General features: G+C 37.2%; 1 protein-coding gene across 7 annotated transcripts in view; it reads left to right on the forward strand.

The window, feature by feature from the left end:
* MBD5 (methyl-CpG binding domain protein 5) overlaps positions 1-16,511 on the forward strand; it is a 195,255-nt gene that overhangs the window by 129,569 nt on the left and 49,175 nt on the right. For 5 of the 7 annotated variants that reach the window (XM_043488157.1, XM_043488159.1, XM_043488162.1 and 2 more), the window contains exons 4-6: positions 3,975-4,647; positions 10,349-10,451; positions 11,545-11,725. In XM_043488157.1, the coding sequence (XP_043344092.1) occupies positions 4,535-4,647; positions 10,349-10,451; positions 11,545-11,725 (397 nt within the window). In that variant the 5' untranslated portion in view covers positions 3,975-4,534. Of the gene's footprint in view, positions 1-3,974; positions 4,648-4,909; positions 5,054-10,348; positions 10,452-11,544; positions 11,726-16,511 lie in introns of all 7 variants that reach the window. The other 2 variants (XM_043488160.1, XM_043488158.1) reach the window with 2 other exon arrangements.

Below are 16,511 nucleotides of genomic sequence, written 5' to 3' on the forward strand. Positions count from 1 at the left end.
GATATTTCAATAGATGAATATTTGTACATTTATATGATAGAATCCTATTCAAATGTTTAAAATGAACAAATTGGATCTATATATCTGCAGAAGAGATAGATCTGTATATGTCAACAGAGATAGCACTCAAAACAATGTTGAATTTTAAAAAGCAAGTTGAAGAATATATATGTATAACAGTATTTAAATACATATAACAAAGCCAAATATTGTTTACCTATATACATAGGGAATAAACATGTAAAAACAGCCTGGAAGGATTGATTGCTACTGTTCAGCCGCTGAGTTGTGTCCGACTCTGAGACCCCATGGACTGCAGCACACCAGGCTTCCCTGTCCATCACCGACTCCCGGAGCTTACTCAAACTCATGTCCATTGAGTCAGTGATGCCATCCAACCATCTCATCCTCTGTCGTCCCCTTCTCCTTCTGTCCTCAGTCTTTCCCAGCATCAGGGTCTTTTCCAATAGTCAGCTGTTTGCATCAGGTGGTCAAAGTATTGGAGCTTCAGCTTCAACATCAGTTCTTCCAATGAATATTCAGGGTTGATTTCCTTTAGGATTGGCTGGTTTGATCTCCTTGCAGTCCAGGGGACTCTCTACAGACCAGAATAAGAGTGTTCGTTTTCTTTAGGCCAGAGGGGGAGGGGAACAGAACTAAAAAGAGAAACTGGATGGGAGTGAGGGATAGTATTGAACTTCATCTGTAATATTTTCTAAGTGTTTTTTCTTTTTTAAATAAGCAAAGTGACAAAATGGGTTGTAAATTTGGAGTGGTAGCTCATTGTTTATTAGACTCTTTTTAATGTGTGCTTTTAAAACTTTTTAAAACAATGATTGAAAGTCATCCATGCTCGCAATGGTTATTATTCAACGATGAGATTAGAGTTCAATTTTAATTTTAATTTTCATCATGAACATCTCTGAATTTTCCAAATTTATAAAATAAATGTTGAGGAAATCAGTCCCACTTAGAGAAGATAAACAAATGATAATAGTCGCTGGACCTCAGCTCTGTGAGAAGTTCCTAAGGCCCTTACAATTAAGCTGCCTCTAAAATGCCAAAGTATCAGCCAAAAAAAAGGATGACCCTCCCAGGAACAAAAGGAAGAAGTGGGCCAGCTGTGGAAATGTAAAACCGGGTCCTATCCTGGGAAGGGAAGCTGGTACAGAAGTCTGAGTCAGTGGGTCTCAAAACTTGAGCATGCCGTTGAATCACCTAGAGGGCTTGTTTGTTTGTTTTAAAAGATTACCCTCCAGGGTTTCTGATTCAGTGATTTCAGGGGTCAGTTCTGTTATTCTGCATTTGTAACAGGATCCCAGCTGTTAACAGTAATGATGGTGGTCCCAGGACCATAAAACTGCAGGTCTAAAACCCAGCCGTCAGATCTTTGTAGTTTTGATTACTGAATTATGAGGAAGATATTTGGCAGAAATCAGTCTGATGTCATTATCTGGCAGATCCACAAATTACTTAAGGGCGTGAGCCAGTCCATCTCAGGAAAGTTGGAGTCACACGCAAGAACAGGCAAACCAAAAAGAAATAGAAATTGGCATCAAATGATCAGGAAGCTTGAAAGTAAGGGAAATGAGAGCTAGTCCAATCTAAAGACCACAGGCCACGGAAGACTTTTCTTTAGGAAAAAGTAAGGTAATAAAATGAGCGTGAAAAAAAGACTGTAAAAATCATATTTACTCATCAGTGTCTGTTGCTGTTTGATCAGGCTGGGAGTTCAGAATGACACAGAATTCTTTACCACTTCCTGAGAGCAGGGACTGTTCTTCCCTTCCTTGCTTTCTCCATCCTTTCCTGACCCCCTCCCTCCCTCTTTCTTTTCTGTTCTTCCCCACTCAGCAGCTTTTCTTTTTTTTTTTTTCCTCAGCAGCTCTTTAGTGCCATACATTGCCCTGGGCTTTGGATAAAGTGGTGTCTTACCACCTTTGTGGAACTTCCCAGGTGGCTCAGTAGTGAAGAATCAGGAGCCTCAGGAGATGAGGGTTCAATCCCTGGGTTGGGAAGATCCCCTGGAGGAGGAAACGGCAGCCCACTCTAGTATTCTTGCCTGGAGAATCCCATGGATAGAGGAGCCTGAGGTTGCAAAGAGTCAGACACAGCTAAGTGGCTGAGCACACACACCACCTTTGGACTCCAGCACATAGCATAGGCCTCATACATAATAGCTGCTCACTAACTGTGGAATGAAACATGAATAAACACATAGATGATCAACAGGGATCATGGTTAAAGGTGCAATGAGTGGGAGTCAGAAATAAGGTGCTATGCCTGCAAGCAGGTCATTTCTATAAGAGGCATAGACCCAGTGGAGTGGGCCTAGCAATGTAATTAGCATCTGGAGTCACCACTGAGAATGCGCTACTTGGCACTTTCCTTTATACTCCACATTTTTCCCAATAAATTTTTGCTACTTTTCCCACTGCTTGCCAATGTTTCCCACTCCCATCCCTGAGGTTCCTGACTTTCAGCTAAATTAGTATATGCTTCATTGAAAGTGAAGTGGCTCAGTCGTGTCCGACTCTTTGCAACCCCATGGATTGTAGCCTCTGTCCATGGGATTTTCAAAGCAAGAGTACTGGAGTGGGTTGCCATTTCCTTCTCCAGGGGATCTTCCCAACCCAGGGATCCAACCCAGGTCTCCCGCATTGTAGGCAGATGCTCTTACCGTCTGAGCCACCAGGGAAGTCCAATATGCTTCATTATAACACCTTTAATCTGCCTCACAGCCAAGGCAGCAAATAAGGCATATGCCAGAATACATAATGCTTTTTACTATAAAACATTCTCCTACTTTCCCAATGAAAAAATCTGAAGAAAGGTTTGGAACTTGAGTAGTTTTATGTCTGTTAACACTGTTTAATTTATTTAATTTGTTGACTGAGTCATACATGCATATATAAAACTGAAATATTATTTTTTATTTAAAATTTAAACAGTCTTAATACTGTGATATGAATCTTAAGTCATTTAACACAGTTTTTGAGAGCATATTACCTTTATTTTCAGTTGTTTAAGATTCAGCATTTTTAACTATGGATGATGCTGTCACCAGAAATTTTTATCAACAAACTACAAGTCCCACTCATATAACACAGGAACAGTTTTTTTCATTCATCCTTTAGTGTACTTTCATGAGTTCCACAAGGTAATCACACACTGTGTATTAAATTGATTATAAAAAGTCTTGTTTGCCACAGCAATGCTAGCAACTGTGGTATCACATTCTTCGCCAGAATTAAGTACCAAATCTTTTTAAAAATTTATTTGCCATCTTTGTTTAATCACCATTTCCATTAAGATGACCTCTTGTAGCATTCTATCTTAGCACGGACTGCTGCTGTTTCAGGCCAATGTGTCTTCTCCCCAAACAGCATATTGTGACACAGAAAAGGAATGAAGAGAACACTCCATAGTAGAAGGGAGTTTGTAAACCTTAAGTAAAGCGATTCCCGCTCTTATAGCCAAGAACAGTGGGGCAAAGTCTTCTCATACTTGGGAAGGCACTGTGTGTTTATTTCCTTTTAATTTTCTCTTCAAAAAAAAGAAAGAAACCCTCTTGTTTAGGTGAATATAGTAATTAGAAAAGTAAATCATAGGGGTTTGTAGAATTAAAGAGTAATCAAAAGTGATTGTATTAACACATAGCTTTCTAGTTGTTAGGGCACAAGAGGTGATAGATATGTTTTTATTGTCAGAAGGAGGTTGTATATATGTGTAATGCCATGGTTATGAGTCTGTCTCTAGTAATTAGAAAGCTATATGTGTTGAAGAGCCAACAAACTGGTTGATCTGGAGTAAGTAGATCAAGCTGGAAGAAGATGACTTTGACATATGATTTTGACAGCAGAGGACATCAGAATGGCTTGCTACACTTACCAGTTTATTCCATTTTTAAAAGTGTGCAGCTTCTCAGTTTTTCACTATTAAATATAGTGTTTACATATTTATATGTGTTTCAGGCTACCTTATTGGAATTTTGAAGACATGAAAACATCAGATGAACCAACCTGCAACATCTTGGATTCAGAGTGGAAGATGAAGAGAAACTTTAAAGAATGTGGCCTATAAAGGCGGGTAGTACCTGGAAATATTAACTGACTCACACTGTAAAAATGAGACCAGTTTCTAAACAATAGAGGTTCTTTTAGTCCACCATGAAGGTTCAAGACAAAATGTTGAACTAAAAACTTACACTCCTCCCCTCTCCCACTTCAGACAGGTACCAGCATTACTGAATATGATTTTCTTTAGTCAGAAGCACTTGTTTTTACCCATGTAGACCATCCTTAGGAATTAAATATTGGTTATTTAATGTAGGTTATAATGGGAAACTGATTTTTTCTACAATGGCAGATTTCAAGGACTTGGTTCCAAACTGAGCCGAAGCTTCCCAATGCGTTTTGTACAGTCTGGGGAAAACTGTGCTGCGTTGGCCATTTTTGAAGGCCACGATGCCCTGTAATACAAGGACATCATCTTATTGCTGATATCTTTGGGGAGTCCTAAGCAGACACAGAAAATGAATGGAGGCAAGGAGTGTGACGGAGGGGACAAGGATGGAGGTCTTCCAGCTATACAAGTTCCTGTGGGTTGGCAGCGTCGTGTGGATCAAAATGGAGTGCTTTACGTCAGGTGAGCCCTTCCTATTACCTGCATTATCTCCAAGTTTGCAGCCACCAAATAAAGAAGGTACAGCCTGTTCCTCTGAGAACGTAAAATATTGTGACTGGTAGCACCTCAAATCAATTAGAATAAATGATCTTCATGCTGGAAATATTAAGTGTTTTTATTTAAATTATTTTGCAATATAAAACCTGCCTTAGGTTACAAGAGAGGATTTTTATGCATTATTTGTGTTTATATAAAGTGTCGCCCTGCTTATCTCTCTAACAAGGATAAAGAAAAAGATGAAGATTTCTAAAAGAAACCCATGAGCGTCATTACCACATTCGCAGGAGAATGTAAAATACTGAAAATAGACCAGATGTCTCCTGACAATATTATTGTCCTTCATAGTGCTTCTGCTGGCTACTCTGATGTAAGGTTGTGTTTTTCTCTATAGGCAGTTTCAATTACCAGTTTCTTAATGCCTGATTATTAACTAAAAATAATTTACCTGTTTTTTCCGTGCAGTTTTTAATCTATTCCCTGCATACAATAATAAAAAAGAAAAAGTCATGATGGAGTCATCTCACAAGTAAAAATCATACAGATTACATGTAAATACCTGTTCTTTTAAATTTTGATGGCCTTTGTTATGTTGAACAAGTTGAATGAAATAACTGTTGGCAAGAACTTTTAGTCTTTATTAAATAATCGGCACCTAAGTTCCTTACTTTGTAGTTTATTGGTAAATATGTTAGTAGGATACCATAAATCTTTCTCTGTGATGTAATTTTTAAAAAAGCTATGATGAAGAGAACTTTTTAAAAGATATCACATTTCATCATTAGATTAATTATGTTGCTTTCAGTTCATCAGTATTACTTTTATTTGTATCTCAGCTTCAATGGAATTCTTGTTTGTGTGAAGCTGTATTTATATAAATAAGGAATTTCCCATGATACATACCCAAACAATTTCATACTATAACATCTCAGAAGTCAGTTCAGATCCTGTCCTGGATTTGTTTGTTTGGTAGAAGTTATTTCTTGAGGTAAACTTAATGACCAACTGAAATTCTTTTGAACGTCTTTTTTAATTTCTGTAATATTTAGGAGGTGCTCTATATTAATTGAAGTGAAGGGATGAGAAATCAGGGAATGTGGAGCTCACCCCATTAAAGATTAGATGGATGAGGACACGTGGGATAACTTTCCCAAAGTATTTCTATTGCCAATCCTGTTACCAAACTTCCAGAAATACTTTATCAGTGTAATGTAGCAAGATACTGGTGTTGTGTTCCTATTTACAGTTGTTGTAGTCTGTAAGGATCAAATATTATATATTTACAACTAAGAGCAGTTAACTCCAAAAATCTTGATAATTTCAGTTTATTTGTTTTGTTTTTGTTTTGTTTCTTCTTTCTCCCTATGAAAGATAAATCAGCTTTTTAGGTTGCTGAGAGTCAAGGCAAATTAAGTCTGGAAATCTGTCAGTTATCTTGCTCGTGACATCCCAAGTCTGAGTAGACTCTACTGTTAGTGTGAGTTTGAATTCTCCCAACCCAAATCTGCACACTAGGGATTATTTTGGAAACTAACTTTGCCAGATAAGCTAAAACACCTTCAGATAAATTCAACCCAGCATAGGTTTGATTCATGTGTATGTGTAAGTGGTTAAATTACCACTTGAACATACATAAGATGCTAGCCTCCTTCTATAGCTTCCTTTGCAATGTGTAGTTTGCTTATAATTTTTAGGTTAGTTTCCAGCTGCTCCTGCCTCAGGGTGGCATTGAGGCTGCACATTAAATTTCCCACCTGCTTCCAATCTTCTAAGCTTTATCTATGCCATAAGACTTCTGACTATTTTTATGTTAATTATTACTCCCAAAAGTTAATTAAAGAGCTGCAACTGAAGGAAAGAACCCAACTGACTGATTGAGAGGAAGTGTTTCTAAAGTGTCTGGAGTACTCTAACATTATAGAATTCAGGAATTCTTGTATTCAAGTTTAATTTACAATTAAATCCTTTAGGATTCATTCATAGACTTTCTTTAACCATAACACATGAGACAGTTTCTTTTCACAATATTCTTGAATTCTTCATGTGATAACTAGTGATTTTGTTTTATCAAAGCTACCAGACCTCCAAAAACACCTTGCTGGCCCTCCCATTGGGTGGAACTCCAATCTGTAATATGGGAATTCTTATTCTTTGCATATCATCTGGAAAAAAGTGTTAGCCCAGAAAAATGAATGAGTTAACAAAGTTGAGGATTTTAATTGTGATTTTTCTACATGCCTAAATCATTTACATGGTTGTCCATAAATAAAATATGAATTGCATTCTAAAGCAGGTTTATTTATGGACACCAAACTACTACCTGTATTTTTGTAGAAGCAGAATAGTCTACACCTAGTAGTGTAAAAGGTCTGTAAAAAGCAGTGGGAAAGATTGACTGGAAAAGGTTGATCCTCATCCCAGTTCCCAAGAAGGGTAGTACCAAAGAATGTGCTAACCATCAGACAATCGCACTCATCTCCCATGCTAGTAAGGTTGTGCTTAAAATCTTACAAGCTCAGCTCCAGCGAACCAAGAACTTCCAGATGTCCAAGCTGGGTTTAGAAAAGAAAGAGGAACTAGAGATCAAATTGCCAACCTTCATTGGATTATAGAGAAAGCAAGGGAATTTCAGAAAAATCTCTATCTCTGTTTCATTGGCTATGCTAAAGCCTTTGACTGTGTGGATCATGACAATTGTGAAAAGCTCTTAGAGAGATGGGAATACTAGACCATCTTACCTGTCTCCTGAGAAACCTGTATACAGGTCAAGAAGCAACAGTTAGAACCCTGTATGGAACAACTGATTGGTTCAAGATCAAGAAAGGAGTAGGACAGGGCTGTCTGCAGTCACCCTGTTTGTTTAACCTATATGCTGAGCACATGATAAGAAATGCCAGGCTGGATGAGTCACAAGCCAGAATCAAGATAGGCAGTAGAAATATTAGCAACCTCATATATGCCAATGATACAACTCTAATGGCAGAAAGCAAAGAAAAACTAAAGAACCTCTTGATGAGGGTGAAGGAGGAGAGTGAAAGAGCCAGCTTAAGACTAAAGACTAAAAAAGAACTAAGATCATGGCATCTGCTGCCATTCAGTTCAGTTCAGTTCAGTCGCTCAGTCGTGTCCGACTCTCTGCGACCCCATGAATCGCAGCACGCCAGGCCTCCCTGTCCATCACCAACTCCTGGAGTTTACTCAAACTCATGTTCATCAAGTCAGTGATGCCATCCAGCCATCTCATCCTCTGTTGTCCCCTTCTCCTCTTGCCCCCAATCCCTCCCAGCATCAGGGTCTTTTCCAATGAGTCAACTCTTCCCATCAGGTGACCAAAGTACTGGAGTTTCAGTTTCAGCATCAGTCCTTCAATGAACACCCAGCACTGATCTCCTTTGGGATAGACTGGTTGGATCTCCTTGCAGTCCAAGGGACTCTCAAGAGTCTTCTCCAACACCACAGTTCAAAAGCATCAATTCTTTGGCACTCAGCTTTCTTCACAGTCCAACTCTCACATCCATACATGACCACTGGAAAAACCATAGCCTTGACTAGACAGACCTTTGTTGGCAAAGTAATGTCTCTGCTTTTTAACATGCTATCTAGGTTGGTCATAACTTTCCTTCCAAGGAGTAAATGTCTTTTAATTTCATGGCTGCAATCATCAACTGCAGTGATTCTGGAGCCCAAAAAATAAAGGCTGACACTGTTCCCACTGTTTCCCCATTTGTTTCCCATGAAGTGATGGGACCAGATGCCATGATTTTAGTTTTCTGAATGTTAAGCTTTAAGCCAACTTTTTCACTCACCTCTTTCACTTTCAGTTCAGTTCAGTTCAGTTGCTCAGTCGTGTCCGACTCTTTGCAACCCCATGAATCACAGCATGCCAGGCCTCCCTGTCCATCACAAACTCCCGGAGTTTGCTCAAACTCATGCCCATTGAGTTGGTGATGCCATCCAGCCATCTCATCCTCTGTTGTCCCCTTCTCTTTCACTTTACTTCATGGCAAATAGAAGGAGGAATGGCGGAAGTAGTAACAGATTTCCTCTTCTTGGGCTCCAAAATCACTGCGAACGGTGACTGCAGCCATGAAATCAGAAGTTGATTGATTGCTTCTTGGCAGCAGAGTGATGACAGACTTAGACAGTGTGCTGAAAAGCAGAAACATTACTCTGCAGACAAATATCTGTATAGTCAAGGCTATGGTTTTCCCAGTGGTCACATACGGTTGTGAGAGCTGGACCATAAAGAAGGCAGAATGCCAAAAAATTGATGCCTTCGAACTGTGTTGCTTGAGAAGACTCCTGAAAGTCTCTTGGACAGCAAGGGGATCAAACCTGTCAGTCTTAAGGGAGATCAATCCTGAATATTCACTGGAAGGACTGATACTGATGCTCCAGTATTTCAGTCATCTGATGAGAACAGACTACTCTTTGGAAAAATCCCTGATGCTGGGAAAGATTGAAGGCAGAAGAAGAAGAGGGTGTCAGAGGATGAGATGGCTGGACGTCATCACTGATGCAATGAACATGAACTTGGGCAAACTCTAGGAGATGGTGAGGGACAGGGAGGCCTGGCTTGCTGCAGTCCATGGGGTCGCAAAGAGTCAGACAAAACTAGGCGACTGAATAATGACAACAAGTAGTATAATGCTCTGTTTACAACATGGAAAGTGTTGTTTCTGGAAAAATTTTATCAGAAGGCATTAAGTGTAAGTTTTGGTAAATAGTCATAAATAAAAGATATTCTTGAATGAAAAGTATATAATAATTTTCAAACCATAATGTGTATGCAAGTTGTGAGATCAATACATTAATAATGAAAGTTATAAGATAAAAATTGCCCATTTTAAACTAATCCTCATTGTAAATAAACATTAAAGACTTAACCTGTCATCTGAATTAGTACCTATTGTATAGACTTAAATTTGATCAGTAGTCATGTAATACTGACTTCTGTCACCCAAAGAGTAGTAACATTGAGAGTACTACCCAGTCACAGGCTGGAAGGCATGCAAAGCACTTTTCTGCCACCTAAAACTCTATTTCTTCGAGTTCTGCATCCTTATCAGTCCACCTTGGCTCTTCACTAGAATTTGAGCTTGGCCATGCTGATCTATCTTTAAAGAAACACATCAATGAGGGGAAAACAAGAGAGACTTGTTTTTACAGAGGGACAACTTGATTCTAGAGCTGCAAGGTTAAAGGGAAGAACTTGTTAGCCCAAACTTTCATAGACTTAGTGACTTTCTGGTTTGACCTCCAACACATTCCTAAATTTCAGTTTTTCTCCAAACAGCTTTCAAAATAGATCTTCTGGTTCAAAATGATAATGATTACTTTTATTCAGTTTTCTTGTTCCTTTCTTACCTACTCTTTTTTAAGAATATCATTTTTCTCATCCTTTCTCTGCTCTCGGTTGTCAAAATACTTTTGTTTTTCTATGAAAAACTGTATTTTTCTGAGAAATATTTTGGTTCAAAAGAAAGAGCGATAGTGTTAAAGGCTATAATTTAGTAGCTAACATAATATTGACAAAGAAAATGCTTTTCCTTAGTAGGAAAATATTATCCTGTGAAGGACAGTGAGACTATAAATTATGCCTTTTTTTCATGTAATATGTGTAGTCAGAATTATTTCCTGATGTTTTTTTAAACTATTTTTACAGTCCCAGTGGGTCTTTGTTATCTTGCTTGGAGCAGGTTAAAACATACCTGCTTACTGACGGAACATGCAAGTGTGGCTTGGAATGTCCTCTTATTCTTCCCAAGGTAACCATTTCGCAATAGATGTATCAGCAATTTTTTATTTTTTAGGTGTTTCATATATTTGCTTTTCTCATTTGGCATTTCATTTTTATATTACTTCTCCAATCATATATGCATTTTAAAGTCTTAAGTTAGATACCTTTTGCATGCATTTTGGAATGCTTAAAAATTGTGGAAAATAGTTCAAGTCCAAGAGTCATTTTCAAAGGTGACAAACCTATATTCATATTAAATATTTCATCAAAATCTCTTTTGCAAAAAAAAAAAACCTCTTTTGCACCTTTTTCTTAGAGCTATACCCATGCTCACTCTTAATAGTGCAGTATTTTCTTTCCTTACTGCTCAGTCCACAATGTTATTTTTAGCACCGGTGTTGATAAATCTGCCACAAATATTTCTAAAATCACAAAGCTGAACCTTTCTAGCCAAAAGTGAAACTGTTTTACTCTTTTGCAAGGTGAAAAGCAAAATCATTTTAAATGATTATAAATATATACTATAGACGCAGGTCATTATTCCTGAATACCTGCAATAGTGCTAATCTTAGAACTAAAGATCAGTAGACAAATTTTTCTTTTTTATTTGTGTCACCTCTTTCAAGAAAAAGCACTTGAAACAGCTTATATGTATATATACAATAAATATTTTTTAAATAGAGTATTGGATTTTTTTAAATCAGTAAAAAGGTAATATTAATATACCAAAATAAATAAAGCCAAAGGAAAAATTATTATGTAGCAGTGTCAGATTTTAGGGGTTTTAACTGTATTTTATATGTTTTTTGTACTATTTAACAGCAGGAAGAATCTAAAATTGGGAACATTATCAGATACTATACTTTTTTCCATGTATTTATCTTGGCTGTTGTAGAATTAGAATAATTTTCATTATTTTCCCTGCCACTAAAAACTGTAAGTTCAGCAGAAGGTATTTATTACATTATATATAAAGCTGCTTGTCTTAAATTTAAAAACTTGAGAAAGTTTTCTTCAGATATATGGGTTAATCTATGCAGAACTTCTTTTTTTTAACAAGGGGATCTTTTTACTTAATATTTTTACAGGCATATTTTAAACAAAGGCTGTGCTTTTTCCAGGTGTTTAATTTTGATCCTGGAGCTGCTGTGAAACAAAGAACTGCAGAAGATGTTAAAGCAGATGAAGATGTCACAAAGCTATGCATACATAAAAGAAAAATCATTGCAGTGGCCACACTTCATAAAAGCATGGAAACCCCACACCCTTCTCTGGTGCTCACCAGTCCCGGAGGAGGAACAAGTATGTAATATGGTGAAGGGTTTAGGAATTTTCCTCCCCCACTTCTCTCCTGGAGAAGGAGCCACTAGAAACCACTTTGCCAAGCATTTTCCGAGTCCACTTTTCAACCACACACAATGCGTTTAAAATTATGTATGGTTTATCTTTTCACTACAATTGATAATTAGTTCTGAAAAATTCACATGAAATTTGTCTCCCAAAATTCCCTATCCAAGTCATTTAGTTAAATGAGCAGAATAAACACCGAATAGCACCTACAAATACTATGAAGGTACATAGAGCTGAGCTAACAAAAGGGAAAGTGTCATTGGTTTTTAGGAAACAAATGTAGCCTTTTTCCTAGGGCTGAATTGGAATATATAGTGTCAGTCCAGCTAGCAGTGCAGCTAGCTGTTGTTGTCAAGAACGAGCAGTATTATTCTTTAAGTCATTTAATAGCTGTATATTGAATACCTACTAACACCTTGAAATCACCTTGTCAGTAACTTTTTCCACCTCCATCCAACACATGCATGCACACATGCTTTCAGTTTTTAAAAATTTCAAAGCTGCAGAAAAATTACATAAACAATTCATTGAATACCCTAGACTTACCAATTAATATTTTGTTTCAGGAGCTACGGATATTGTGACAGTTCACCCATAAATATTTCAACACACATGGATGTTCTCTTACATAAAACCACAGTCTAATTATCACATTCAGGAAATTTAAAACTGATATAATAGTATTATCTAATACGCAATCTATATTCAGGTTTCTCCAATTGTCCTAATAATATTCTTATACCTTTTGTCAGCCCAATCTCTTTTTTTAATGTAGAATGCAAAGATGATATAACTGTAATTAGTTGTTTTATTTCCTTAATCTACACTGATTCCCCAATCTTTTTAAATCTTTTCATGACACTGATATTTTTTGAGTCTAGGCCAGTTTTATAGATGTTCCTCAATTTGGATTTGCCTGATTGCTTCCTTGTATTTTTATTCAAGTTAAACACAGTTTGGTAGGAATACTGCATAGGTGGTATTATGTCTTCATTAGGAAGCACATAATGGCAGTTTATCCCATATTGATGACATCAAGTTTGATTGCTTGGTTAAAGTTACGTCCATTACTGAGGTACATTTTCCCTTTATTATTCATATGTAATTTGTGGAATTATACTTTGAGACTGAGGAACTTTTCTACGTAAGGGCTAGAATATGAACTCTCCAAAATATTACAGTTAACACTTGAATAGTAATTCTGGATAAAATATGGCTGAACACCAAAGCATTTGTTTGTGAAAGATAAATAACATTGCTCTGCATAGTTAAAAAAATAGGGATGAGGAGTGTAACCTGCAGTGATCAGAAAGCTTTATTGTAGAACTCAGATTTGAACCAGCCCTGGGAAATAGTAGGATTTAGACATATAAGGAAAATAAAATTCTTGTCCAGAACAACTATGGAATAGTTTAGGAATGAGGTGGAGACTAATGTGACACAAGTGGAAAATTAAACCTGCATAAGTGAATTGGGGCCAAATTATTGATAGCTTTAGATCAAAGAGAAGCAGTTGTGATACCATACAGGTCACTTCTAGAACTCTGTGAAGAGGGCAGGGAGAGACAAATATGGCAATTATTAGCAGAGAGCTCCTCTTCAGTAACCCTATTACCTTTAAACTAACCTTTAAACTTTAACAGGAATGATCAGAAAAATTGCTCCACTAAGGTATGTAAGAAAAAAATATTTTAGTGAATTTTTCTTTTTCTTTTAACAAGCTACATTTTTTAAATTAAAAGATATTGCAATAATTTAGAAACATTTAATAGTAATAAGCTATTTAAAATTTACCATTTTCCTGCCACCTTGATGTAAGTATGTTTTCATTTTTGCACCGTACCTTGCACATGTGTTTGCATGTACTCATATCTACTGCTGCTCTCACTCATCATAGCAGTTTCAGCCCTGCCTACAGAGTCTGCCTTGTTGCCTTTTTAATGACTGAAGCTGAATCTTTTTTTTTTTTTTTTTACTTTACAATATTGTATTGGTTTTGCCATACATTGACATGAATCTGCCATGGGTGTACATATGTTCCTGATCCTGAATCCCCCTCCCACCTCCCTCCCCATCCCACCTCTCTGGGTCATCCCAGTGCACCAGCCCCAAGCGCCCTGTATCATGCATCGAACCTGGACTGGCGATTCGTTTCACATATGATAATTTACATGTTTCAATGCCATTCTCCCATATCATCCCACCCTTGCCCTCTTCCACAGAGTCCAAAAGACTGTTCAATACATCTGTGTCTCTTTTGCTGTCTTGCATACAGGGTTATCGTAACTGTCTTTCTAAATTCCATATATATGCATTAGTATACTGTATTGGTATTTTTCTTTCTGGCTTACTTCACTCTGTATAATAGGCTCCAGTTTCATCCACCTCATTAGAACTAATTCAAATGTATTATTTTTAATAGCTGAGTAATATTCCATTGTGTATATGTACCGCAGCTTTCTTATCCATTCATCTGCTGATGGGCATCTAGGTTGCTTCCATGTCCTGGCTATTATAAATAGTGCCGCTATGAACATTGGGGTACACGTGTCTCTTTCAATTCTGGTTTCCTCAGTGTGTATGCTTAGCAGTAGGATTGCTGGGTCATATGGCAGTTCTATTTCCAGTTTTTTTGAAGAATCTCCACACTGTTCTCCATAGTGGCTGTACTAGTTTGCATTCCCACCAACAGTATAAGAGGGTTCCCTTTTCTCCACACCCTCTCCAGCATTTATTGCTTGTAGACTTTTGGATAGCAGCCATTCTGACTGGCGTGTAATGGTACCTCATTGTGGTTTTGATTTGCATTTCTCTGATAATGAGTGATGTTGAGCATCTTTTCACGTGTTTATTAGCCATCTGTATGTCTTCTTTGGAGAAATGTCTGTTTAGTTCTTTGGCCCACTTTTTGATTGGGTCTTTTTCTGGAATTGAGCTGCAGGAGTTGCTTGTATACTTTTGAGATTAATTCTTTGTCCATTGCTCCATTTGCTATTATTTTCTCCCATTCTGAAGGCTGTCTTTTCACCTTAGAAGCAGAATCTTGATCTAGGTCCCTTGTCATATTCTATACATTCTAGTTTCATTAATGAAGTTAAAGATAAATATTTAATTAAATTAGTATAGGTATATAAGGTATATCTCATCTCCTTTTAAAACTATATACTTGATTGGATTAATTTCTACTCTTTTACCAGCTTCAGACATAGCATTTATTTCAATTTTTTAAACTATATTAAAAGGTTAAGATTTAAATAATTAAGGATTAAGGCTCAGTAGTTTTCACCTCTCTTTGTGTTACATGCATAAACATGTAACTTATCTCTTTCAAAAAGTCTATTTGATATACAGGAAAGCAATTGTTGGGTGCCCAGCATTTATATTTCCCAACTCTTGTAATACTTTATTTCCTTACTGCCACATAACAGCAGCATGACTTTTATTTGTTTAGTATTCCTGTTATTTTTAAAACTGTAACTATTTTTCCCCAGTAGGGAAGAAATCCTTTCTAAACATCATCTCCTTTCTAAATTCTGTTGAATATAAAAATGCCAGTGTCTATATTTCTTATCATTGAACTATAGATGGCTATATAAATAAATAAGAAAAGACACAATTTGGTGGTTTTATTACTGAAGAGGACACAGTCAATCCTGTAATGATGTTAGTGATGTTAATAGAGACAACTCTGTTCTCACTGAATGCCATGCTTAGTGCCCCAAACATTTTCATGTGTTATTTTCTTGATTATGAACTTTAAAACTTTCTTTATCAAAAAAGTGATTTCAGTTGAATTTATCTACTGCCATTCTCTTATATGATTGTTTCTCTTAATTTTCATGTATTGTCCAGAAATCACTCTTTGAAAGAATCTCTACCATCCCAGAAACAAAAAGCCCACACCTCCCAAGAAAAAATATATATGTTCACTGCATTCTTTTACTTCTTTATTGTAACCTATCAAGACTTCTGTTTATCCAGGTTGAAAACCACTGTCTCAGAAATTGTTACGTTATGATTCAACCTGTATAGTACCCAGCAGGTAGAAGTATATTTATCTTGAAGTGAAGTGAAGTCGCTGAGTCATGTCCGACTCTTTGCGACCCCATGGACTGCAGCCTACCACACTCCTGGGATTTTCCATGAGATTTTCCAGGCAAGAGTACTGGAGTGGGTTGCCATTTCCTTCTCCAGGGGATCTTCCCAACCCAGGGATCGAACCTGGGTCTCCCTCATTGTAGGCAGATGCTTTACCATCTGAGCCACCAGGGAAGTCCCCCAATATTTATCTTAAATGTGTAATTATCCATTCAAGTAAATATACCTCTGGTTGCAATGAATCCGAGTATACTTGCTGATGGGCTGTAGGTCTCAGAATTGGGATGGTCAGTATGTAACGTGAACAGTACCACTCCCCTGTCCTGTGCCTCTAATAGAATCATTGGCATTTTCTCATGCAGCCCAGCTAGAGCTTGGCATCCTTTTAATCACAGTTCTGTAAGCAGCCACCACCAGTTGATGAGAATTGGCATATGAAGTTAATCTTATTTGCCACCCCTGTTTTAGAAGTCACAACTTTATAAAATAGTTAAACATCTTTAGGGACTAAAAAAACTTAAAACTCGAATTCTGACATGATTGAATGAAAATTCTGTATGATGAACCAGCTTGCTTTTGTTGCCTGTATTCTGTCTGATCTCTGCAAGAATTGAAAGGACTCCAAAAAACCAGCAAGGGA

The sequence above is a fragment of the Cervus canadensis genome, chromosome 15, assembly GCF_019320065.1.
Source record: "Cervus canadensis isolate Bull #8, Minnesota chromosome 15, ASM1932006v1, whole genome shotgun sequence".
Lineage (NCBI taxonomy): Eukaryota > Metazoa > Chordata > Mammalia > Artiodactyla > Cervidae > Cervus > Cervus canadensis.